The sequence below is a fragment of the Nerophis ophidion genome, linkage group LG08 (assembly GCF_033978795.1).
Source record: "Nerophis ophidion isolate RoL-2023_Sa linkage group LG08, RoL_Noph_v1.0, whole genome shotgun sequence".
NCBI lineage: Eukaryota > Metazoa > Chordata > Actinopteri > Syngnathiformes > Syngnathidae > Nerophis > Nerophis ophidion.
The window spans coordinates 70,841,725-70,869,244 of NC_084618.1; the positions used below are offsets into that span (position 1 = coordinate 70,841,725).

The 27,520-nt window shown below is 42.1% G+C and overlaps 1 protein-coding gene across 1 annotated transcript in view; it reads right to left on the bottom strand.

The window, feature by feature from the left end:
• The window catches only part of nrg3b (neuregulin 3b), a 672,622-nt gene that overhangs the window by 20,569 nt on the left and 624,533 nt on the right, over positions 1-27,520 (bottom strand). Inside the window, exon 7 of the mRNA XM_061909597.1 lies at positions 12,731-12,831. Within this exon, the coding sequence (XP_061765581.1) occupies positions 12,731-12,831 (101 nt within the window). The remainder of the gene's footprint in view (positions 1-12,730; positions 12,832-27,520) is intronic.

Below are 27,520 nucleotides of genomic sequence, written 5' to 3' on the forward strand. Positions count from 1 at the left end.
AACCACTAGGCCACTGAATATTCAAATGTAAATCAGCATCAGGTTAGCGCATTTTAAAAATCGGAGCTTTACATTTGTGTATTTTATAACAGACATTCCTGCTTTGTTGGTATGGGAAAATGCAACATTACTTAACGGCAGTACGACTGATTCCCCCCTGAATGCTTGTTTCCCAACCACGTGCTTGAGTCAGTGCAATCGAACGTGACGTCACATGCAACAATGTTATGTAAGTATGGTAAAAAAAAAAAAATGGTAAAAATGGTTGTACTTGTATAGCGATTTTGTTCCCCTTTTTAAGGAACCCAAAGTGCTTTGACAGTATTTCCACATTCACACACTGATGGCGGGAGCTGTCATGCAAGGCGCTAACCAGGACCCATCAGGAGCAAGGGTGACGTATCTTGCTCAAGGACACAATGGACGTGACTAGGGTGGTAGAAGCTGGGGATTGAACCAGTAACCCTCAGATTGCTGGCACGGGCACCCTCCCAAATTCGCCTCGCCGTCCCCTCGCCGTATGGTACTTTAATCAGAACTCAGTAGTACGGAATCCAATCCACTTGATTTATATAGCACATTTAAACAACAATAACGTTTCCAAAGTGCTGCACAGCCATGTTAAAAACAATTGTAAAAAAAAATAATAAATAAATAAATAAATAAATAATAATAAATAAATAAAATTAAATAAAAAAAAGTATATATATATATATATATATATATTATGCTCCACCAATGACTGAATAAAAAGAAAAAATACATAAATATAAAACCAATAAAAACAATATAAAAACAAATATGATTAAAAACTATTTTAAAGGGTAAAATCAATTAGAACAGTAAAATAGAAATCAAATTGTATAAAAAACACAGAGGACAACAGAGAACAGAGGACCACACAACTCACGTAGTGTTAAAAGCCAAAGAATAAAAGTGGGTCTTAAGACAAGACTTAAAACACTCCACTATGGAAGCAGTTTGAACATGGAGCGGCAGAGTGTTCCAGAGCTTAGGGCCGACCACAGAGAAGGCCCTGTCTCCCCTGGTCTTAAGTCTGGTCTTGGGCACCACGAGCTGGAACTGGCTCTCGGACCTCAGAGCGCGCGCAGGAATGTAAATTTGGATAAGGTCCGAGATATACTGAGGTGCCAGTCCATGTAAAGATTTAAAAACAAACAGCAATGTTTTAAAATCAATTCTAAAATGAACAGGGAGTCAGTGCAAACTCTGAAGAATTGGGGTTATATGCTGGCGTTTCCTGGCCCCTGTTAAAAGTCGTGCTGCCGCGTTCTGGACCAACTGCAACCGGGACAGAGCTTTTTGGCTAATGCCAGCATAAAGTGCATTGCAGTAGTCCAGGCGACTTGAAATAAAAGCATGCACGACTTGTTCAAAAAGGTTAACCTTTACTAAAAGACGAAGGTGATAAAAACACGATTGTAAAACGCCATTGACTTGTTTGTCTAGTTTAAAATCTGAAGTTGGTAACCATCCTTCCACTAAACACGGCAACTAATTTTTTGCTCATTCACCATTTTTTCCTTGTTGCTATGCTACTAATGTATTCTTCTCGGCTCAGTGGCCTTGTGGTTACAGTGTCTGCCCTAAGGTCGGTAGGTTGTGAGTTCAAACCCCAGCCGAGTCATACCAAAGACTTAAAAAAAAAGGGACCCACTACCTCCCTGCTTGGCACTCAGCATCAAGGGTTGGAATTGGGGGTTAAATCACCAAATGATTCCCGAGCGCGGCCCACTTTGATGCTCACCGCTCCCCTCACCTCCCAGGGGGTGATCAAGGGGATGGGTCAAATGCAGAGGACAAATTTCGCCACACCTAGTGTGTGTGTGACAATCATTGGTATTTTAACTTTAACTTCTCCCATTGCGATTTCTGTCTCATAAAACACAACTTTATTTTTGTAACATTACAACTTAATTATTTTTAGACTTGCAACTATCGTGTTAAAATGACAACTTTGTAAAAAAATTGCAACTTATTTTCCGTAAATAACCACTATTCTTATAAATAACCCGGTGCGCCTTGTGTATGTATTAATTCTGGTTGTCCTTACCGACCTCAAACCAATTTTATTTGGTACATGGTGTGATTATAAGTCCGACCAGTACATGGCGGTCACACTTATGAGATAAGTATGGACTGCAGGTTGACGCCCCCTGTTTAAAACAATTACACTTGCAAGTAAGTACCAGTAAGCAAGCAAGCCCTAAACTTTGAGGTTTTATTGAGAATATAAAACATCACACAAAACGCTCAAAAATCTATCACAATGTTTTAGTACGACTTTGGTAAGCTACGAAACCGCACCACTTAATGGATCAATGGATCGATGGAATAGTATGGCTACCATAGTCAGACGTCCTGTGCTTCAGCATACAGGGTTTATCATGGTGTATGTATAAGGACTTCAAAATGGCACCTATCAGGAGAGAAATTATTGGGCGTTTTGTTTTGACCTATTATGCAAAACCAACTTTTCTTACCTATTCTCCTGTCCAAAGGGAGAATTGGTTCCAGCTGATGTGTATTTTTTCATTTGCGCGTGTCCGCCATTGTAGCCCGCACCGTTTTCAATAATCTCCCTCTTTCTCTCTATCCTCTTGTTGTGAAGCATTCATTCTCCGCTGTTGCCATTTCTACTACCAAATAGTGTATACCGTATTTCCTTGAATTGCCGCCGGGTAGTGAAGTGAAGTGAAGTGAATTATATTTATATAGCGCTTTTCTCAAGTGACTCAAAGCGCTTTACATAGTGACACCCAATATCTAAGTTACATTTTAAACCAGTGTGGGTGGCACTGGGAGCAGGTGGGTAAAGTGTCTTGCCCAAGGACACAATGGCAGTAACTAGGATGGCACAAGCGGGAATCGAACCTGCAACCCTCAAGTTGCTAGCACGGCCACTCTACCAACCGAGCTATGCCGCCCATATATAGTATGCGCCTGCCTAGAATTACTGCCGGGTAAAACTCGTTTCGCAAAATAATTAGCGCATGCTTAGCATTACCGCCGGCTCAGGATTAACGCCGGGTCAAACTCGTTTCGCAAATTATTATTATTAATAGCGCATGTCTAAAATTTCCGCCGGGTCAAACTCGTTTCGCAAAATATTTAGCATATGCCTAGAATTTCCACCGGGTCAAACTCGTCACGTCACGAGTGAGACTTCACCTGTCATAATTTTCAAAATGGAGGAGGCTGATTTCAATCATTTGAAATCGCATAAAGGGAAGAATATTAAGAGATATTCAGTAGGATTTAAGGTCCAAGCTATTGAATATGCTAAAAAGAACAGTAAGCAGCTATGTTTTATTAATATACCGTAGCTGCGTGTGTCAAATATGAGTCATTAAATGACTCCCGCCTCCTGGTGGTAGGGGGCGCTAGTGATCTTTCTTGCGACTACTCGGCTGCAGAAGAAGTGACAACAAGCAGCAAGAGTGAGCAGCGTGTGTTTATTTTTTCCTCTCGCTTGCACTTTTAACATGGAGGATTACACATCGAAAATATAACAGTTTTCTAAACTGGACTTTCAATCGAAGCAGGAGATAATAAAGGAAGCTCTCCATCAAGACAGAGACACTTTTAAAACTGAAGAAAGATAAGGAAGACTTCTATAAACAAGTTATCAATGCTTTTGATCAGAAGGAGCTGTGCATGGACTTCATTTATAAGAAAGGGTAAGACCATAATATAGTTGTTGTTTTTTATTAAATGTGCTTTTCATGATGGTATCCTTACATCACACTCAAATTTTTAAGCGCAGGCCTAAATTTACCGCACGCCTTTGGTAAGCGCCGGAGTGAGAAGAGGTTCTAAAATAATTAGCGCATGCTTGCCTTTAACGCATGCCTTTGGTAAGCGCCGGAGTGAGAAGAGGTTTTAAATTAATTAGCGCCCCGGCGGCAATTCATGGAAATACGGTAGTTCGAACTTTATCTGTCAGTAAACTTGCTAAGAAAGCGCTAAACCCGACAACAAAGATGACGGGGAGAAGATACAGTCGAAGTGGAGCCACGTAAATAAGACCGCCCACAAAACGGCGCGTCCTGAAGCGACTGTCAGAAGGCAGCTTGAAGATGATCTGTAAAACATAATCTATGCAACATTTTGACCGAAGAACCATCATTAAATTTTATGTAGACCACAAGGAAGTGTTTTAAATGTGGAAAAAAAAAAATCATAATACGACCCCTTTAATGGGCCTTATGATCCGGTGCGCCTTATGGTCTGAAAAATGGGGTGAATTCATGTCCCACTCTGACAATGTTCTTGTAAACTGCGACTTTCACATAAAACTACTCCAAACCACTTTTTTTATCGCACTACTCCAGTATTCTTGCGACGTCTCGTCTCCTTTCGACTTTCCTCTCGTTAAAATATGGCCTCATTATATTTTCATTACGACTTTATTCATGTCATATTCTGACTAATTTGCCCATTTGCGTCAACTCTCATTGATCGAGAGTACACATTTTTTTGGTTACACTTCTATATCGCTGTTTCCAGCCAGACCGAAAAGTCAGCTAAGTTTGCAAAAGCCCATGTCCTTGTATTATGTGAAGAAACGCTTGGATTTTTGATGATGGAGTATTCAGTACGAACAGAAATAGCAGGAAACATTTTCAGGATGGGGTTTGTTTCTTCATCATCTCGCTGCTTTGGTGTCTTTCATATGAACGTTGTGTTTGTGCACAATAACAGCATGTAACATATCCTCAGAGCTGAGGTGAAGGAAAAAGAAGAAAATAACAAAGTCGCTGTTCTCGCAGCTTGGGTGTTGTTTTTGGCAGCAAGGATAGTGAAAGTCAAAAACACCAAAGAGTTGACGTGCAAAACTTGAAATATCAAAGGTTGTTTATTATTATATATTTTCCTTGATTAATAGGTTCAACAGCGAATGCATATTGTTCTGATTCAGCACGCTCGCCTGCGAGAATAAACATCATCATTTTCCCTCTTTTTATTGAAAGTGTGATGTTCCCAATAAATACACCCACCATGTGTTAAAAACGGCTCCAACTTCAGGTTATCGACCTGCCCTCAACTCTTGGCAATTCCTTCATAATTTAATTATGACGTGAAAATGCTCAGGCGGCGCAAGAAGGCGAAGCATCGACTGGCAGCGGCGCCGTGATTAGACATCGACTCGCAAAGTGTTGTTGGTGTCAAACTTTGGGGGAAAGAAGCAAAACGAGGCGCTTTAGTTGCGGCGCTTCTCGCTAGGAAACGATTGATTGATTGGGCGTCATTGATCGGGACGTTTTCGCGACTCAAATATGTGTTGCAAGCCTGAGGCATAAAATAGATTAATCACATTTTCCTTCTTGTACAGAGACTGCCATGAAACATATTTCTTCTACTTAACTTATACATAAATAACGTTTCCCATAGGCCATCAGTTATGATGGAGCCCTATGAATTCTGCCTAGCAACAAGGAGTTATGCAAACCTGAGACGGCAACAGGAACAGAAAATGCAACTGTAGCAAGCAAACATATTGCAAAAGAAACTGAAAAATAAATACAGTTAATTTTCAAAGTGTGTGTAATGTTACAGTAGCTGTTAAGAATTCTCCATGTTATTTACGTTTCAAATACTTTATTTTGAAGCATTTCTTGACCGTGTCACTTCCGCTTCCTTCCTGTAGGTGTCACTTCCGCTTCCCGTTTGACGTGTGTTAATGTGTGCTGACTTGTTTCTCTGTTATGTTTAATCGTTGCTCTAGTCCTTGACGATGTGAGTATGTTAATTATTATATAAGAATCATTTAGTTTATTAATAGACATCACTGTGTTTGTGTAGCATTTACTGGTGTTTTATTAATATTATTAGTGCTGTGTTGTCAGAATGCTACGAGCTAACATCTCCCTGTTTAGGATAGCATTGATGCTACTAATGTGGCTAGTTCATGTGCCATTGTGAAAATGCAATATATTATGTCTCTAGTACGTTACTTAGAGCATATCTATAGGCATAATATATATAAATATTGTTGTTTAGATAAATTATATAAATGTTGATGGGTGTTTGTTTGTGGTTTACAGATACTAGCTGCACCTAATATAACCCAATATGCACCATTAAAGTTGGAAGAGTCCAAATGATGACCGTGTCTTCTCTGACCGGAACCCCAACGTGGTCAATATCCAAAAAAACCAGTCGCAGAGTTTAATACTCAACAGTAGCCAAGAATGATTACACTTTTTTCCCCGAGTATAAGTCGCACCTGCCGAAAATGCATAATAAACAAGGAAAAAAAACATATATAAGTTGCACTGGAGTATAAGTCGCATTTTTTGGGGAAATTTATTTGATAAAACCCAACACCAAGAATAGACATTTGAAAGGCAATTTAAAATAAATAAAGAATAGTGAACAAGAGGCTGAATATGTGTACGTTATATGACGCATAAATAACCAACTGAGAAGGTGCCTGGTATGTTAACTCAACATATTATGGTAAGAGTCTTTCAAATAACTATAACATACATATAGAACATGCTATACGTTTACCAAACAATCTGTCACTCCTAATTGCTAAATCCGATTAAATCTTATACGTCTGGTCTCTTACGTCAGTGGTTCTCAACTTTTTTTTAATTCGAGTACCCCCTAATCAGAGCAAAGCTTTTTTGTTTGAAAAAAGAGAGATAAAGAAGTAAAATACAGCACTATGCCATCAGTTTTTGATTTCTTAAATTGTACAACAGTGCAAAAATATTGCTCATTTGTAGTGGTCTTTCTTGAACTATCTGGAAAAAAAGATATAAAAATAACTAAAAACTTGTTGACAAATAAACAAGTTATTCAATTATAAATAAAGATTTCTACACATAGAAGTAATCATCAACTTAAAGTGCCCTCTTTGGGGATTGTAATAGAGATCCATCTGGATTCATCAGCTTAATTCTAAACATTTCTTCACAAAAAATGAAATCTTTAACATCAATATTTATGGAACATGTCCACAAAAAATCTAGCTGTCAACACTGAATATTGCATTGTTGTATTTCACAGTTTATGAACTTACATTCATATTTTGTTGAAGTATTATTCAATAAACATATTTATAAAGGGTTTTGCTATTTTTAGAATATTTTTAAAAATCTCACGTACCCCTTTGCATACCTTCAAGTACCCCCAGGGGTACGCGTACCCCCATTTGAGAACCACTGTCTCACGTGAATGAGCTAAATAATATTATTTGATATTTTACGGTAATGTGTTAATAATTTCACACATAAGTCGCTCCTGAGTGTAAGTCGCACCCCCGGCCAAACTATGAAAAAAAATTGCGACTTATTGTCCGAAAAATACGGTAATTAGTATCGCGGTACTATACCGTACAACCCTAGAACGTAGCCTTAGTTACATTTCATCGAGAGTAACTCCCAGCTTAGATCCGCCATCACTTCTCCTGTTCATGCAAATCATGGGTGTCCGGCCCGCGGGCCACATTTGGCCCTTGAAGCAATATCAAATTAACATTAGAGCTGGCCCGCCGGTATTATACAGCGGCGGTGTCGCTGTAAGACCGCATTCACCGCTAATACTCATACTAATGCAATGCAAGCTTGGTCAACAGCCATACAGGTCACACTGAGGGTGGCCGTATAAACAACTTTAAGACTGTTACAAATATGCGCCACACTGTGAACCAACACTAAACGAGAATGACAAGCACATTTCGGGAGAACATCCGCACTGTAACACAACATAAACACAATAGAACAAATACACAGACCCCCCTTGCAGCACTACCTCTTCCTGGACGCTACAATATAAAAATGTATCATTAGCCTGTGGGAAAAATGTATTTTGATATGTACCTGAGAAGGCTGCAAATAGAAAAGAGGCATTCAATTTCTATTTAAATTTGATTTGATATGCCATTGCTATTTTTAAATTATTAGTATTATTTGAAACTCGATTTTGCATGTCACTATAAAGTTATATTAGTCTCGCTTGTTCAATATTCAATGCAAAACTTGTTTGGGTCCCTATTAAAAGGTTCATTTGTTCAACCTTGGCCCGCGGCTTTTTTCAGTTTAAAATTTTGGCCCACTCTGTATTTGAGTTTGACACCCCTGATGTAAATAGTAGTTCTTGTACTCCTCCAGAAGATATGACGGTATGTCTTGCGTCACACTGACTGCTTTTTATGCTTGTTGGTTTTCTGGCTGGCTGTGCTTTGCTCTTTCTGGGGTCAGTAGCTGAAAACATCTCCAAATCATCCATCAGAGTCTAATTCACCGCCGCCTCGCCTGACTCTGACAAGCAGAACGAATGATTGACTGTCCGCCGCCCCGGATGAAACACCTGCGTGACACGGCGATGTGTTTTTTTTCATCGAATTTGTCACCTGTCAGGCGGCGACAGCCTCCAATCAGCGATACATCCTGGACGCCCCTTGCTTTATAATACCCCAAGCTGCACTCATCATGCAGACTTTAAATAAACACGCCGCGCTTTATGCACCATCTTTTCTCATTTGCATCCCATTAGGTGGCAGATTTACCGGCGTCTTTTCCGACGCTGCCCATAATTAGGACGACGGCGATAGATCAAGTGGAAAGCAGACATTTACCGTCACTCACACTTGACTTGCCAGCAGTGAGTGCAAAGTGACGCCGCTCGGGGGGAGAAAGTTCCAGCGAGTGAGTTTGAAGCTTGTTGCCTGACATGAATGTCATCAGGAGTCAGAGCGTATCTGCGGACGTATCATGAAAAAGGCAAGATGCTTTTTTTCGCTTGACTTCCCCGATTGTTCCTCTAGCTCAGTGTTTTTCAACCACTGTGCCGCGGCAGACCCAGTCTGGTGTGCCGTGGGAGATTATTAAATTTCATTTATCCATCCATCCATCCATCATCTTCCGCTTATCCGAGGTCAGGTCGCGGGGGCAACAGCCTAAGCAGGGAAACCCAGACTTCCCTCTCCCCAGCCACTTCGTCTAGCTCTTCCCGGGGGATCCCGAGGCGTTCCCAGGCCAGCCGGGAGACATAATCTTCCCAACGTGTCCTGGGTCTTCCCCGTGGCCTCCTACCGGTCGGACGTGCCCTAAACACCTCCCTAGGGAGGCGTTCGGGTGGCATCCTGACCAGATGCCCGAACCACCTCATCTGGCTCCTCTCGATGTGAAGGAGCAGTGGCTTTACTTTGAGTTCCTCCTGGATGGCAGAGCTTCTCACCCTATCTCTAAGGGAGAGCCCCGCCACACGGCGGAGGAAACTCATTTCGGCCGCTTGTACCCGTGATCTTATCCTTTCGGTCATGACCCAAAGCTCATGACCATAGGTGAGGATGGGAACGTAGATCGACCGGTAAATTGAGAGCTTTGCCTTCCGGCTCAGCTCCTTCTTCACCACGGATCGGTACAACGTCCGCATTACTGAAGACGCCGCACCGATCCGCCTGTCGATCTCACGATCCACTCTTCCCCCACTCGTGAACAAGACTCCTAGGTACTTGAACTCCTCCACTTGGGGCAGGGTCTCAGCTCTATACTCTCCGCAGGGTTCTTGAGGGTGCCTGGGAGTTTGCCCAACCAGTCTACATGTGCTTCGTGGACTTGGAGAAGGCATTCGACCGTGTCCCTCGGGAAGTCCTGTGGGGAATGCTCAGAGAGTATGGGGTATCGGACTGTCTTATTGTGGCAGTCCGCTCCCTGTACGATCAGTGCCAGAGCTTGGTCCGCATTGCCGGCAGTAAGTCGAACACATTTCCAGTGAAGGTTGGACTCCGCCAAGGCTGTCCTTTGTCACCGATTCTGTTCATAACTTTTATGGACAGAATTTCTAGGCGCAGTCAAGGCGTTGAGGGGTTCCGGTTTGGTGACCGCAGGATTAGGTCTCTGCTTTTTGTAGATGATGTGGTCCTGATGGCTTCATCTGACCGGGATCTTCAGCTCTCACTGGATCGGTTTGCAGCCGAGTGTTAAGCGACCGGAATGAAAATCAGCACCTCCAAGTCCGAGTCCATGGTTCTCGCCCGGAAAAGGGTGGAATGCCATCTCCGGGTTGGGGAAGAGACCCTGCCCCAAGTGGAGGAGTTCAAGTACCTAGGAGTCTTGTAATTTCATTTATTTGGGTTAAAAATAGCTTCACGGTGGCAGAGGGGTTATAATAATAATAATAATAATGGATTAGATTTATATCGCGCTTTTCTATTGTTAGATACTTAAAGCGCTCACAGAGAAGTGAGAACCCATCATTCATTCACACCTGGTGGTGGTAAGCTACATCTGTAGCCACAGCTGCCCTGGGGTAGACTGACGGAAGCGTGGCTGCCAGTTTGCGCCTACGGCCCCTCCGACCACCACCAATCATTCATTCATCATTCATTCACCAGTGTAAGCGGCCCCGGGGGCAAAGGGTGAAGTGTCCTGCCCAAGGACACAACGGCAGCGATTTGGATGTCAATAGGTGGGAAGCGAACCAGCAACCCTCAGGTTTCTGGTTCGCTTCCCACCTATTGACCCAAACAAGTTTTGCATTAAATATTGAACAAGCAAGGCTTATATAACTTTAGTGACATGCAAAATCCAGTTTCAAATATTACTAATAATTGTTCAAAAAACATCAATGGCATATCAAATAAAATTTAAATACAAATGTTATGCCTTTTTTTCTATTTGCAATCTTCTGAGGTAATTATCAAATTTTTTCCACAGGCTAATAATAAATTTGAAAATAAAATAACAATAATGAATGAACCAAACATTCAAGCCTTGAAGTAGCAAGAGAAAATGCATGAATTAAACGTTAATTAATGGTCAGTTTGCTGGAAGTTTCCCGGAAGAGTTAGTGCTGCAAGGGGGTTCTGGGTATTTGTTCTGTTGTCACCCGAAATGTGTTTGTCATTCTTGTTTGGTTTGGGTTTCACAGTGTGGCGCATATTTGTAACAGTGCTAAAGTTGTTTATACGGCCACCCTCAGTGTGACCTGTATGACTGTTGACCAAGTATGCCGTGTGTGTGTGTGTGTGTGTGTGTGTGTGTGTGTGTGTGTGTGTGTGTGTGTGTGTGTGTGTGTGTGTGTGTAAAAGCCACAAATATTATGTGACACGCTGTTAGTATGGAGGAAAAGCGGACGTGACGACAGGTTGTAGAGAACGCTAAAGGCAGTGCCTTAAATGCACGCCCCCAATATAGTTGTCCAGGTGGAAATCGGCAGAAATTCGGGAGAATGGTTGCCCCGGGAGATTTTCGGGAGGGGCACTGAACTTTGGGAGTCTACCGGGAAAATTAGGAGTGTTGACAAGTATGAGTATTAGCGGTGAATGCGGTGTTACAGCGGCACCGGCGCTGTATAACACCGGCGGGCCAGCTGTAATGCTAAATTGATATTGCTTCAAGGGGCAAATTAAATTACACGGCGGGCCAGTTTTGGCCCGCGGGCCAGAGTTTGACAAGCATGCACTACGCCATGCCGCCCCAGTGGAGGTGGCGACTTGTGCAGGGTGTACCCCGCCTTCCGCCCGATTGTAGCTGAGATAGGCGCCAGCACCCCTCGCGACCCCAAAAAGGGAATAAGCGGTAGAAAATGGATGGATGGGTTAAAAATATTTTTTAAAAAAAACAGTAATTATAGTCTGCAAATGATGTGTTGTTGTTGAGTGGTCGGTGCTGTCTAGAGCTCCGGAAAGTAACCATGTAATACTCTTCCATATCAGTAGGTGGCACCAGATAGATAATTGCTTTGTAGATGTCGGAAACAGCGGGAGGCAGGGTGCAGGTAAAAAGGTGTCTTATGCTTAAACCAAAAATAAGCAAAAGGCGAGTGCCCCCAAACAAAGGCATTGAAGATTAGGGAAAGCTATGAAGTACGAAACTAAGACTGAACTGGCTACAAATGAAACAAAAACAGAATGCTGGACAACAGCAAAGACTTACTGTGGAGCAAAGAGAGCGTCCACAATGTACATCCGAACATGACATGACAATCAACAATGTCCCCACAAAGAAGGATGAAAACAATAAAATATTCTTGATTGCTAAAACAAAGTAGATGCGGGAAATATCGCTCGATGGAAGACATGAAACTGCCAAAAAAAGAGAAAAAGCCACCAAAATAGGAGCGCAAGACAAGAAGTAATACGCTACACACATGAAAACAGAAAACAAGTCAAAATAAGTCACGGCGTGATGTGACAGGACACCTACTTTGAGACAAGAGCTACATTGATACATGCTTGGTTATGCTTTAAAGTCATCCAACAACTGCGACAACGACTTATTACTGTCAACTGAGATATGTTTTTTAATGATTTCTGCTGGTGATGTGCCTCCGGATTTTTTCCACGCCAAAAAATGTGCCTTGGCTCAAAAAACACTGCTCTAGCTGTATTCCATCCCGACTCGGCACAAAGCCGAAGCACCTACGACATCTCCAGTCAGCAATCAGAGAGCAACAAAAGCTTGAGTCAACGTTAAACTCAACATCCCAGTTTGTCGTTGTCTTTGCTGCGGGGATGTTTACTGAGCTCCATTACTTCAGTCGCAATATTCAGAGAGTAAAAACTCTAGCATAATGAGAGGAAACGTGCACGCAACGCTGCTCCGTTCCGCCGGAGCATAAACTGGCAGGTAAAGTCTCTGTCACAACTCATCTGTGTGTTGTCTGAAGGTCTCGGACATCTTGCAGCTTGATTACGTTTGCCCGGTCAGGTGTGAGCGTGAGCGTGTGAGTGATGAGGCCTCGTTTTCACCTGAAGCGTTTCCCTTTAGACAGCGCTCTGCCGAGGACGGGCGGTGCGACGGTCGGCGCTCCTGGCTCGGCGTTGGAAGGACACCCGTGGGTGCTGCCGCTCTGTAAGGGAGACACAAATCAGATTGTCAAGCATGCTGATCAAAACCTACGGTGCTTGGAACCGATGATGTATTGGGCTTGACTCTATAAAGCAGGGGTGTCCAATCTCTTGGATTTGGGGGGCTAAAACAATTTGGTCAAGGGACGAAAGCAGACTAAAAGCCCATTGAAGTTAAAGTACAAAAGATTGTCACACACACACACATACTAGATGTGGCAAAATTATTCTCTGCATTTGACCCATCACCCTTGATCACCCCCTGGGAGGTGAGGGGAGCAGTGGTGCTGCGCCCGGGAATCATTTATGGTGATTTAACCCCCAATTGCAACCCTTAATGCTGAGTGCCAAGCAGGGAAGTAATGGGTCCCATTTTTATATTCTTTGGTATGACTCGGCCAGGATTTGAACTCACGATCTGCCGATCTTAGGGTGGACACTCTAACCACTAGGCCACTGAGTAGGTTAATGTACTATTAATTAATTATTGATCCATTAATACAATGGATATATAATCAATAATTAATATACTTGGATATTAAAGTTTGACTCCTACCTTGTTTATTTCTGTGACAACCTTCTTAAAGTTTTGTAATCAACCAGAAATATCAAGCAGCTGAAATTGTTGAGATCCACTTTTTGGATCGCTTCATATTATTGTCTATTGTTCCAGTTTTTATATCACTCCGTTGTTCCACCTGCTTAGTTCCTGTTTAGTCCGTTTCCATGGTTTTTCATTAGTTTCATAGTGATGCTAAGGTTTGAGGTGGCCGATACAGTGTAATGTGTTCAACGTCGATGTTCCTTTTCCTCTGCAGAATTTATTGTAAATGGCGCATGAAATTTCTTCTTCTGAAATGGTGAGGAAGTCCTAAACCAGGGGTCCCCAAACTTTTTGACCCGGGGGCCGCATTGGGTTAAAAAAAAATGTGTATATATATATATATATATATATATATATATATATATATATATATATATATATATATATATATATATATATATATATATATATATATATATATATATATATATATATATATATGTCTTGATTGGATTATCCAGAGAATAGTGCTCGATACCGTGGTAGAGCGCAATATGTAGGTGTGGGGAAAAAATCACAAGACTACTTCATCTCTACAGAACTGTTTCATGAGGGGTTCCCTCAATCATCAGGAGATTTTTTTTTTTTTTTTAATCTCCTGATGATTGAGGGAACCCCTCATGAAACAGTTCTGTAGAGATGAAGTAGTCTTGTGATTTTTTCCCCACACCTACATATATATATATATATATATATATATATATATATATATATATATATATATATATACACATATAAGGTAGGTTGTATATATATATATATAACCTACCACATTTTTTTAACCCAATGTGGCCCCCGGGTCAAAAAGTTTTAGGGCTGCATATATATATATATATATATATATATATATATATATATATATATATATATATGTGGAGGGGGGCATGGCCTGCGGGTCTGCCGCGAAACGGGGTGTGTCAGGACCGGCTTCGAAGACAGCGACAGGTGCGTAGATGGCCCAGGTGGGCTTTGTTATCTAGGCACCTGTCGCCTCATTAGCAGCAGCTGTAAGGAAACGAGCAGTTGGAGTTGCTGCTGAGAGACAGACGCAGAAAAGACTCTGTGCTGAAAAGCAAAATAATTTTTCACCATTGAAAGGAAATAAAACAGTGTTATATCCTGAATTCCTTGCAATCTGTGGTGGTCTGAAGAACCCACTAGAGGGCAACTTTGCGCCTATAACAATCCGAATGGTTATTTTCCTCTTTGTTCTGGAGGACACCACGTCCTCTGTTTCCAAATATAATTTGAATTGTGGACTCGTCAGACCACAAAACACCTTTCCACTTAGCATCAGTCAATCTTAGATGAGCTCGGGCCCAGCGAAGCCGGGGGCGTTTCAGGATATTGTTGATAAATGGCTTTGGCTTTGCATAGTAGAGTTTTAACTTGCACGTACAGATGTAGCGACCAACTGTAGTTACTGACAGTGGTTTTATGAAGTGTTCTTGAGCCCATGTGGCGATATCCTTTACACACTGATGTCGGTTTTTGATGCAGTACCGCCTTAAAGGTTCAATAGTCCGTAATATCATCGCTTACGTGCAGTGATTTCTCCAGATTCTCTGAACTTTTTGATGATTTTACGGACCGTAGATGGTAAGATCCTTAAATTCCTTGCAATAGCTCGTTGAGAAATGTTGTTATAAAATTGTTCGACAATTTGCTTACAAAGTGGTGACCCTCGCCCCATCCTTGTTTGTGAATTACTTAGAATTTCATGGAAGCTGCTTTTATACCCAATCATGGCACCCACCTGTTCCCAATTGGCCTGCACACCTGTGGGATGCTCCAAATAACTGTTTGATGAGCATTCCTCAACTTTATCAGTATTTATTGACACCTTTCCCAACTTCTTCGTCACGTGTTGCTGGCATCAAATTCTAAAGTTAATGATTATTTGCAAAAAAAAAAAAAAAAAGTTTATCAGTCTGAACATCAAATATGTTGTCTTTGTAGCATATTCTGTTGTGTCACACACACACACACTCTGTGCTGCCCTCTGCTGTTGGAGCACGCAGAAGCTCCTCTGGAGACACCAGACACGCCCCAGCGCTCATTGGGCAGACCGCGCCCACTCTCCGCCGCAGCTGGCGGCAATCAACGACTGACACACCTGGCATGGATGAAGGACGGCAGTATAAGAACGGTCGACGCAGACTCTTCGACGTGGGAACGTAATCTACACGTCTCTGACAGACCTCCTGATCTTGCTCGTTGCTCGTTGCCTGTTTCCTTGTTGCCTTTTTGTTCCCCTGATCCCTGTTTCTCCCGCTCTTCCCACAGTGCTCGTATCACCACTGCTGTTTCCCTCCTGGACCTGTTTGCCTTCCTGGATCCTCGACCTAGCTTTGGACTTTCGGACCCCCTCTCCTGCCTTTGACCCCCGCTTGGACCTTGGACTTCCCCTGGCTTCTTCCCCACTCGGATTTGGACGCTGAACATCCAACAGGCAGCTCAACAAACCTCACGGTATTTACATATGGTAATTCCACACATAGTCATTCATGCAGACACATAGTAGTGAAGTGAAGTGAAGTGAATTATATTTATATAGCGCTTTTTCTCTAGTGACTCAAAGCGCTTTACATAGTGAAACCCAATATCTAAGTTACATTTAAAGCAGTGTGGGTGGCACTGGGAGCAGGTGGGTAAAGTGTCTTGCCCAAGGACACAACGGCAGTGACTAGGATGATGGAAGCGGCAATCGAACCTGCAACCCTCAAGTTGCTGGCACGGCCACTCTACCAACTGAGCTAAACCGCCATACACACTCCACGTATTCATCAAGTATTCAATAAACCTATTGAACTTGACATCCCGTTGCTGTGCCGTCTCCTTCCTCAGTAGCAACTTAACATATTCAACTGAATATGGGTTGAAAATGATTTGCAAATCATAGTATTCCGTTTGTATTTACATCTAACACAATTTCCCAACTCCTATGGAAACGGGGTTTGTATGTGTAGAATCCAATGACACTTCTGAATTATAAAAGAAGCCCTGAAGCACAGAAAAACTAAAAACAATGTCATTACTCATCAATACAGCTCATTTTGGATCCAGTTTAGCCGCGATCCAAGTTAAAGCCTGCTGCAAGTGATGTAAGGCGCTGTGGTAAAAAGTGCTTGGAGGTAAAATGCATAATGTGGGAATAGGGTGTAGTATCAGCAGTCTCCATGAGCTTTATGTCCCCTGTTTCTGCCTCTCACTGGTGTATTCCCCCCGCGCTCAGGCACTGTCTTTAATTACACTTTACATTTTAAAGCGCAGATTAGAAGCATCAAGCAGCACACCAGCCCTCGCAGACAAGGATTAATCCCACACATTAATGGCTTCGCCCTACTGGCCCTCCTCGCGATTCTTTTTTTTCCCGCAGTCTTATCAAAAAAGAGCACCATTATCTTTGGACAATTACCAGGAGGCGCCACCTGCAGGTGCAACTAACTCCGAATCGGGGGAATAACTCTCAGGCGAAACCTTTAAAGTCGATCAATTCTAAACCGGACCTGAAAAGTGGCCACAAGAAAACCTCCTGGAATGCAAGAATGGAGAATAAAGACGCTCCGTGCCGTAACTACGGGTTCTGTGTCGATGTTTTACGACTCTTTTAAGAGCCTCTACAATCCCAGGCAATGTGGAGACTGCAGCGGGACACAGGAGCCTAATAAAAAGCAGGACCTGATGGAAAAAAACCTTTGCATTCAGGCCAGCTTTAATCCTGCTTCATTATGAGCTAGTTTTGGAACCTTAACTAAAAGAGCAGAAGTACAACAACCGACACACACACACACACTTCTGGCACTGCCTTGTTGCATAATCACACACCTGCATGCCTCATTTGCATTGAACGTTTAATTGTTTGGCGCAGAGCTGCCATTTCAATAATTATGGAGATACCTTCACAAGGGTTTAGCGTCACGCCTGTCGCTGTCAGAGCATCCGCTAGATGAGGTGGCTATTCAATTCTTCTTGTGACATGGAATCATCCGGTTTCTTGTTGTCACTACCTGTTCACTGCACCGGAAATCACTATCAAGTACCTTTTAAGAGATCGGCGTCGAGCGGGACAATCCAAAATGTTGAAAGAGCCATATCGGACCAAAAATAAAATCGGTCTGGAGCTACAAAAAATTCCAACCCTTATATAAGTCTTATAGGGAAGTCACTATATTAGCTATATTAGCCTACTATCAAAAATTGATGCAAATCTCCGTTGACAGAAATGTTGTATTTCATTTTTAACCCTACACATTTTTGCAACATTGCAAAACATTAGTAAAATGGAGGCTTCTCAGAGGGTGAGATTACTTGCAGCCATGGATTGACCAAATATGCCTGATTAGCACTCCAGCAAATCAATGAAATCAACGAAGCTCACTTTTGTGCATTCACGCACAGCATAAAAAGTTTGATGGACAAAACGAGACGGAGGAGTGGCGTACAACTTTAAAAAAACTTTTCTGTGGCAGCCAGGGGCGCCGCTAGGGATTTTGGGCCCCATGAAAAGAATCTTTACAGGGCCCCCAACACATAATTTCATATAATTTCATCATCATTAGGTGCCTCTCTGGGCCCCCCTCCATCATGGGCCCCTAGACCCCGTCTCCTTTACCCCCCCTTTTCGGCGTCCCTGGTGGCAGCATCGGAAAAAGTTCAAAACTACAATGAGTTCAAGGATCGCCGACATTAGTAGGACAAAACTGTGCTTTCCAAATACTCTCATCAGTGAAGCATGTATAACATAAACTGTGGGATTTCTAACAATTAGGAAGGTTTCTGTCATGTTTGTTTTCCTACAGAAAATATATTAAAACCAAAATATATATATTTTTTCTTCATCTTTTTCCATTTTCCCACATATCTGAAAGAGGTCCAGGGAGCCACTAGGGAGGCGCTAAAGAGCCGCATGCGGCAACCCAAAAATGTTGAAAGAGCCATATTGGACCAAAAATAAAAAAATTAAATCGTCTGGAGCCGCAAAACATTCAAAGCCTTATATAAGTCTTATAATGAAGAAAACACATGATGTAAGTCACTATATTAGCTATATTAGCCTACTATCAAAGGTTGATGCAAATCTCCCTTGACAGAAATGTTGTATTTCATTTTTTACCCTACACATTTTTGCAACATTGCAAAACATTAGTAAAATGGAGGCTTCTCAGAGGGTGAGATAACTTGCAGCCATGGATTGACTAAATATGCCTGATTAGCACTCCAGCAAATCAATAAAATCAACAAAACTCACTTTTGCGCATTCACGCACAGCATAAAACGTTTGGTGGACAAAACGAGACGGAGGAGTGGCATAAAACTTTAAAAAACTTTTCTGTGGCAGCATCGAAAAACGTTCAAAACTACGATGAGTTCAAGGATCGCCGACATTAGTAGGACAAAACTGTGCTTTCCAAATACTCTCATCAGTGAAGCATGTATAACATAAACTGTGGGATTTCTAACAATTAGGAAGGTTTCTGTCATGTTTGTTCTCCTACAGAAAATATATTAAAACCAAAATATATATTTTTTTTCTTCATCTTTTTCCATTTTCCCACATATCTGAAAGAGGTCCAGGGAGCCACTAGGGAGGCGCTAAAGAGCGGCATGCGGCAACCCAAAAATGTTGAAAGAGCCATATTGGACCAAAAATAAAAAAATTTAATCGTCTGGAGCCGCAAAACATTCAAAGCCTTATATAAGTCTTATAATGAAGAAAACACATGATGTAAGTCACTGTATTAGCTATATTAGCCTACTATCAAAGGTTGATGCAAATCTCCCCTGACAGAAATGTTGTATTTCATTTTTTACCCTACACATTTTTGCAACATTGCAAAACATTAGTAAAATGGAGGCTTCTCAGAGGGTGAGATAACTTGCAGCCATGGATTGACTAAATATGCCTGATTAGCACTCTAGCAAATCAATAAAATCAACAAAACTCACTTTTGCGCATTCACGCACAGCATAAAACGTTTGGTGGACAAAACGAGACGGAGGAGTGGCATAAAACTTTAAAAAACTTTTCTGTGGCAGCATCGGAAAACGTTCAAAACTACGATGAGTTCAAGGATCGCTGACATTAGTAGGACAAAACTGTGCTTTCCAAATACTCTCATCAGTGAAGCATGTATAATATAAAATGTGGGATTTCTAACTATTAGGAACAATAATGCCCACATATGCGGTCCTCTCCAAGGTTTCTCATAGTCATCATTGTCACCGACGTCCCACTGGGTGTGAGTTTTCCTTGCCCTTACGTGAGCTCTACCGAGGATGTCGTTGTGGTTTGTGCAGCCCTTTGAGACAATAGCGATTTAGGGCTATATAAATAATCACTGATTGATTGATTGATTGATTGATTGATTGATTGATTGATTTACCAGTAAAGTTTTGATGAAGTATGACTCATAATTGTCACAAAGTAAAAGGGGAGGTGGGACCAGGCGTCTTTTTGTGTCTTTCTCGCCATCCCGGGTCTAAATTGGCTGTCAAAGTTGACCAACCTGTTGGATTATGTCCTCATCATTCTACTATCAAGGTGAGAGGCATTATTTATGATCTACAATAAACTTTCACAAGCTCTGAGGCGAGAAAGCAGCTCACCAGCTCTAAACATGCTGGAGCCTGTCTCAGCTGCATTCGGGCGGAAGGCGGAGTACACCCTGGACAAGTCGCCACTTCATCACAGGGCCAACACAGATAGACAGACAACATTCACACACTAGGCGCCCCTAAAAATAGTTTGTCTGCGTTAGCGCTTATAATAACCATATCACTAATACTTGGTCACAAAATGTAAATCAAGCATTGTTGTTGGAAGGTTATTTAGAGGACTTTGTAGGGGGAATAGAGGACCTCCCATTGGCTTCACTTTTTATTTGCGTTAGAATGAATAAAATAAAACAACAACCCAGAAACATTTGTCTTCTTGTCTCTTACAATTATTGTGAACAACGGGCATAGTCCAAAAAAGAAATTGCAGTTCCCATTAAAAAATTGTGGAATCGGGGCCCTTAGTGTGGGAGCATTGTCCGGGTTTAAGGGACTGAGTGTGACGATTGCGTGGCATCGTGGTGATGCGGGTCGTTCTCTCAGAATGCAGTCAGGCTACGGACACAGCGTGAAGGAAAGAACCAAAGATTTATTTAATAAATAAAACAGACTAACAAAGAAAAACTTGCACAAGGCACGGGGGCGGGGCGGAGGGCGTGGTTGGGAGTGGGGCGTGGTTAAGAGGTGAGGAGTCTATTTACTGCTAGATTCATAGATTCACCAAGTCAAGTATTTCACATATATATATATATATATATATAAGAAATACTTGATTTTCAGTGAATTCTGGCTATATATATATATATATATATATATATATATATATATATATATATATATATATATATATATATATATATATATATATATATATATATATATATATATATATATATATATATATAGGGACGGCGTGGCGCAGTGGGAGAGTGGCCGAGCGCAACCCGAGGGTCACTGGTTCAAATCCCACCTAGAACCAACCTCGTCACATCCGTTATGTCCTGAGCAAGACACTTCACCCTTGCTCCTGATGGGTGCTGGTTGGCGCCTTGCATGGCAGCTCCCTCCATCAGTGTGTGAATGTGTGTGTGAATGGGTAAATGTGGAAGTAGTGTCAAAGCGCTTTGAGTACCTTGAAGGTAGAAAAGCGCTATACAAGTACAACCCATTTATCATTTATATATATATATATAAAAGAAATACTGGAATTTCAGTGTTCATTTATTTACACATTTCCACACACATAACACTCATCTACTCATTGTTGAGTTGAGGGTTGAATATTCCATCTTTGTTTTTCCAACTATATGCATGTACACTAGATGGCAGTATTGTCCTGTTTAAGAGTGTCACAACACATTGCTGTTTGGCAGACGAACTGCTTTAGGTCGACAAATTCGGACTGCTGTTGTTGTGTGTTGTTTTACCGCGCTGGGAGGACGATAATGAAACTGCCTAACAATAAACCCACATAAGAAACCAAGAACTCGCCCTCGATCATTCTACAGTTATAACGTCATTGGGCAGACGCTCAGGTCCGCATTGAGCTGGAGGCCAGCTTCGCCTGAATTTCGGGAGATTTTCGGGAGAAAATTTGTCCCGGGAGGTTTTTCGGGAGATGCACTGAATTTCGGGAGTCTCCCTGAAAATCCGGGAGGGTTGGCAAGTATGCAGTAAAGTCCCAAATACGTACAGGTAGGCGATCCCTGCTTTACAGCCCCGACTGCTCATGTGACTTTATTTGCCTGGACCATGTTTTTTTTTAGACGCAATCTTATTCCAGCAGAAATGTTTATGTAAATCTGCATGATGAAAATATGTGCAGTGTAATTTCCCCGATGACACACTCAGGTGTGCGCTGCTGAAGAAGCAACTAATCCAAGGATACTTGCGCGTACGCGGAGGAATCCAGTGTTTCCCTGCCCGGAAACCTGCACTTCAGCTGTGTACATCACAGGCAGTCGTTTGTAAAAAGCTTCCATCTTCGCCTCAAAGGACGTTTGTTTCGCCCTCACTTCAGCCATCAAAGGCTGGGATGAAAAGAAGCAGTGTTCTGATGTGTTGGTGCAATGCTACACTTTTTAGAAATCGAACACATGGCGTTTTCCAGCAAGCTGAGGTGGGTGGAGACGGTCATCGCCGTGGTCGCTTGGCAATCTTTCCTCGGACTGGACAGCTCATTCCCTCCTCCTGGGTGCTTAAGGCCACTGATCTTTCCCATCCCACCTTGAACTTCCCTCACACTGTTTGCGTCTCGCCTCTTTCCCTCGGCTTCCTCCCAGCTTTTTCTGAGGATTTTTGAAGCGCGCCATGAAAGTCTGGACTTTAATGTGCTGAGATTGGTGTCAAACTTTGCGGACAGTCGTTTGGAAACTTCTCTTTCATGGGAAACGGATGCGATTACATTTTCCCCGGCCGAGATTTACACTTAACGTTCCAACACCTCTCAGCTGTCAACCGCTCAAAGTTGTCATTCCGGATGACATCATCAAAGAGCTTTTAGGAGTCTGCCAAGTCTTCCGTGGGCGGGGCTTGCCGACGAGGGTGTTGGTTACAGCGGTGGATGCTCGTGCATTATTGAACAGGTCTCAGTTGAGAGCTGCATTCGGAGAAGTAGTCACGCAAACAGAGGCGAGAAGCTGCATTGGATTACAGCAACAACAACGTCTCCCGCACACAATCAAAATCAGCAGAGATGCAATTTGGAATTCAACCAGAGTTTCCTGAAAAACAGACCGGAAAGAAAAACAACCCAAGTATTGATTTTCAAACTGTGGTGTGGGTTCTGTGTTTTCCAGACCATAGGGAGCACCGGGTTATAACACCGCCACTCCATCCAGCTGTATAATCACTCGCCATACAGTTTTTTGATTGATTGATTGATTGAAACTTATATTAGTAGATTGCACAGTTCAGTACATATTCCGTACAATTGACCACTAAATGGTAACACCCGAATAAGTTTTTCCACTTGTTTAAGTCGGGGTCCACGTTAATCATCCAAAGTCACCAGCCTTGGCATCACTATAGATCGTGATTTTAAACTTGACAAAAAAGTCAATGGCGTTTTAAAATCGTGTTTTTATCACCTTCGTCTTTTAGTAAAGGTTAAACCGTTTTTATCTTTTAACCTTTCTGAACAAGTCGTGCATGCTTTTATTTCAAGTCGCCTGGACTACTCCAATGCACTTTATGCTGGCATTAGCCAAAAAGCTCTCTCCCGGTTGCAGTTTTAACAGGGGCCAGGAAACGCCAGCATATAACCCCAATTCTTCAGAGTTTGCACTGGCTCCCTGTTCATTTTAGAATTGATTTTAAGACATTGCTGTTTGTTACATGGACTGGCACCTCAGTATATCTCGGACCTCATCCAAATTTACACTCCTGCGCGCGCTCTGAGGTCCGAGAGCCAGCTCCAGCTCACTGTGCCCAAGACCAGACTTAAAACCAGGGGAAACAGGGTCTTCTCTGTGGTCGGCCCTAAGCTCTGGAACACTCTGCCCCTCCATGTTCAAACTGCTTCCACAGTGGAGTGTTTTAAGTCTTGTCTTAAGACCCACTTTTATTCTTTGGCTTTTAACACTATGTGAGTTGTGTGGTCCTCTGTTCTCTGTTGTCCTCTGTATTTTTATACTTTTTGATTTCTATTTTACTGTTTTAATTTATCATCCATTTTCATTCTCTACCGCTTATTCCCTTCCGGGGACGCGGGGGGCGCTGGCGCCTATCTCAGCTACAATCGGGCGGAAGGCAGGGTACACCCTGGACAAGTCGCCACCTCATCGCAGGGCCAACACAGATAGACAGAAAACATTCACACTCACATTCACACACTAGGGCCAATTTAGTGTTGCCAATCAACCTATCCCCAGGTGCATGTCTTTGGAAGTGGGAGGAAGCCGGAGTACCCGGAGGGAACCCACGCAGTCACGGGGAGAACGTGCAAACTCCACACAAAAAGATCCGAGCCTGGATTTGAACCCAGGACTGCAGGACCTTCGTATTGTGAGGCAGACGCACTAACCCCTCTGCCACCGTGAAGCACAGTAAATAAGAAATACTTGATTTTCAGTGAATTCTAGCTATATATATAATAGAAATACTTGAATTTCAGTGTTCATTTATTTACACATTTACACACACATAACACTCATCTACTCATTGTTGAGTTGAGGGTTGAATATTCCATCCTTGTTTTTCTAACCATTGTCCTTTTGGGGTCACGGGGGGGGGGGTGGCGCCTATCTCAGTTACAATCGGGCAGAAGGCGGGGTACACCTTGGACAAGTCGCCACCTCATCGCATTCACACTCACATTCACACACTAGGGCCAATTTAGTGTTGCCAATCAACCTATCCCCAGGTGCATGTCTTTGGAAGTGGGAGGAAGCCGGAGTACCCGGAGGGAACCCACGCATTCACGGGGAGAACATGCAAACTCCACACAGAAAGATCCCGAGCCTGGATTTGAACCCAGGACTGCAGGACTTTCGTATTGTGAGGCAGACGCACTAACCCCTCTGCCACCGTGAAGCCCATGATGGTGACTACTCAAATTAATTATCTTTATTATTATTTTTACAGAAAAACATTTCCAGAAATTGTGCTCAATTTCCACTGATTTGGCGTCAGGGATGAATATAATAAATAAAACAAGTACACATTGAGAGCGTTGCTAACGCACTTTGGCCATCGCTGCTTTTGATAGGACTTTTATAAGAGAGCATTAGTCCGCACTTACGTGTGGAAGCATCAGCCTCATCCAAGGCATCTCTCTATATCCAATTACATCCTACAATACTAAAGTACATGTTATCAACGCATTGGTCACATGTCAGGAGCTAGAAAAAGAGTTTTATGGCAAATATTTCATAAAATCATGTCACCAGCAACATGATGATACAGTTCAAGGCTCACAATGTAATCAAAACCTTACATAATAATTAGAGAAAATGTAATATCGGAAATTATCGTTTCAAAAACTAAAATGTATGACTTTTCAAAACGCAGCTGTGTACACGGACATAGGGAGAAGTACAGAGCGCCAATGTACCTTAAAGGCTACGCCTTTGTGTGCCGGCCCAGTCATATAATACCTACGGCTTCTCACACACACGTGAATGCAATGCATACTTGGTCACACAGGTCACACTGAGGGTGGCCGTATAAACAACTTTAACACTGTTACAAATATGCGCCACACTGTGAACCCACACCAAACAAGAACGACAAACACATGTCGGCAGAACATCCGCACCGTAACACAACATTAACACAACAGAACAAATACCCAGAACCCCTTGCAGCACTAACTCTTCCGAGACGCTACAATATACAACCCCCCGCTACCCTGCTCCCACCTCAACCGCACCCCGGCCATCTCTACCTCCTCATGCTCTCTCAGGGAGAGCATGTCCCAAATTCCAAGCTGCTGTTTTGAGGCATGTTTTTCCATAACTTGAGTTGGGCGGCATAGCTCGGTTGGTAGAGTGGTCGTGCCAGCAACTTGAGGGTTGCAGGTTCGATTCCCGCTTGTGCCATCCTAGTCACTGCCGTTGTGTCCTTGGGCAAGACACTTTACCCACCTGCTCCCAGTGCCACCCACATTGGTTTAAATGTAACTTAGATATTGGGTGTCACTATGTAAAGCGCTTTGAGTCACTAGGAGAAAAGCGCTATATAAATATAATTCACTTCACTTCATTTATTTTGGAAAACCTTCTTACATTGTTAAATGCATCCAGCGGGGCATCACAACAAAATGAGGTATAAAAATGTGTTAATTCCACAACTGTATGTATTGGTATCGGTTGATATCGGAGTCGGTAACTAAGTTTTGGACAATATCGGAATATCGGCAAAAAAGCTATTTTCGGACATCTGTAATTATTATTATTGGACTTGAATTCGCATATTGTTTTTGGTTTATTAGTTAACCTTTGACCTGTACGGTTTTTAGTGAATGTACAGTTTTTACTTCCACGTTTCTACTACTAAACCACTGCACCGAAAATATTGCACATTTGTCAAAACCTGCACTACATATCGAGGTGCCTGTGCTTTTATATTTCTCACAAATACATCACATGGCAGCACCGTTAACTACACACCATACGTTCGACTGGCTTGAAACTTCTCACACAGGAAAAATTAGCGTTTGATGTAACGTGGCACGCTACTTTCGATGTGGTTTTATGTCGACAAGAAAGCGTCAGAAGCCCTCTAAGTTCAATGTAGGAGGTAACATCTACAAAATACCGAAGTGTGTATTGATTATTGTGAGCAAACTGTAGTGCTGAATTCCCCCCAGGGATCAATAGAGTACTTTCTATTCTATTCTATCTTAAAAAAACAACACACTTAAATGAACTTGATATGACATAGGCAGAGGCAACATCACACAGGAAACAACACAAACACACGCACTAGTACTACTACAAGGGAATAATGAACAACAAATCAAAGACTGAAATGACAAGCTTTAAAATCCTATAATACTATTTGTAGATAGGACAAACAGACAGATTTCGAAGCATATTCAATATCTTTCACAACTTGGCGAAAAGATTCAACCGCCAGGCAAACCGCCGCTGCTAAGCTAACAAACGCAGCTAAGCTAAAATGCTGACGTCACACATCACTTAGCAACAGTCAAAGCCTTTTAAAGGAACACAAGCACTCTGCTCTCATGAAACATCTCTCAACATGCATGTGCCAGACATTTGAATATTTTTTTTTTCAAGTAACGCGTTAACTACTTTCCTTAGTAATTACTTACATCCATTAAAAAATAGTTCCGTTAGAAATTGAGTTACTTTTTTGTTAAAGTAACTATAAGTAATTATTTTTTTACGTCTTGCATGCAACATAATGTTGCGTACAAAGTACAAAGCACATAAATAACTGTAATTTTAGGGTGTTTTGCCAAATCATCAAACATTTGAACGTGTGTAAAATTAGAGCATAATTGGTTGAAAAACATGGCTGACGTTAACCAAAACATGTTTGGAGGATTAAGACAACCACACATAGGGAGCGCCACACGTGTGCACCATAAACAATGTAATTAAACGTTCCACGTCTCAATTGGTTGTTTAACGCAAGATAGTTTTTCAACAGAAATGATCTCCCAAACTTGGGATACGTATTTATTTGGCTGCAAAGCACAAATTGCTTTCAGAGTGTCCTCATTTGTGGTTTTTCTAATTCCGGGAATGAATATTTCAATCAAATGACTTCATCTCTTCACAAACGGTCCCATTCTGCTGCAGCATATTGTTTAATTTGTTAGTGTTCCCAACTTTAAAAAAAAAACTAACACTGTCTGCAGATACATTATTCAATCATTGTGAATAATGCAGAGTCACAAGCTAAATGCCATTTAGCATTATTTTTATGAACAACTGGCATTTGGGAGCTCGGGATGTTGACATTTTCCATCTTGATATGACGTCATCAGTTATCAGTTAAAGAAACACTCTTTTTTAAGGAGGACGAGGCCATAGAGAAGATGAAAAGAAGACAAAACT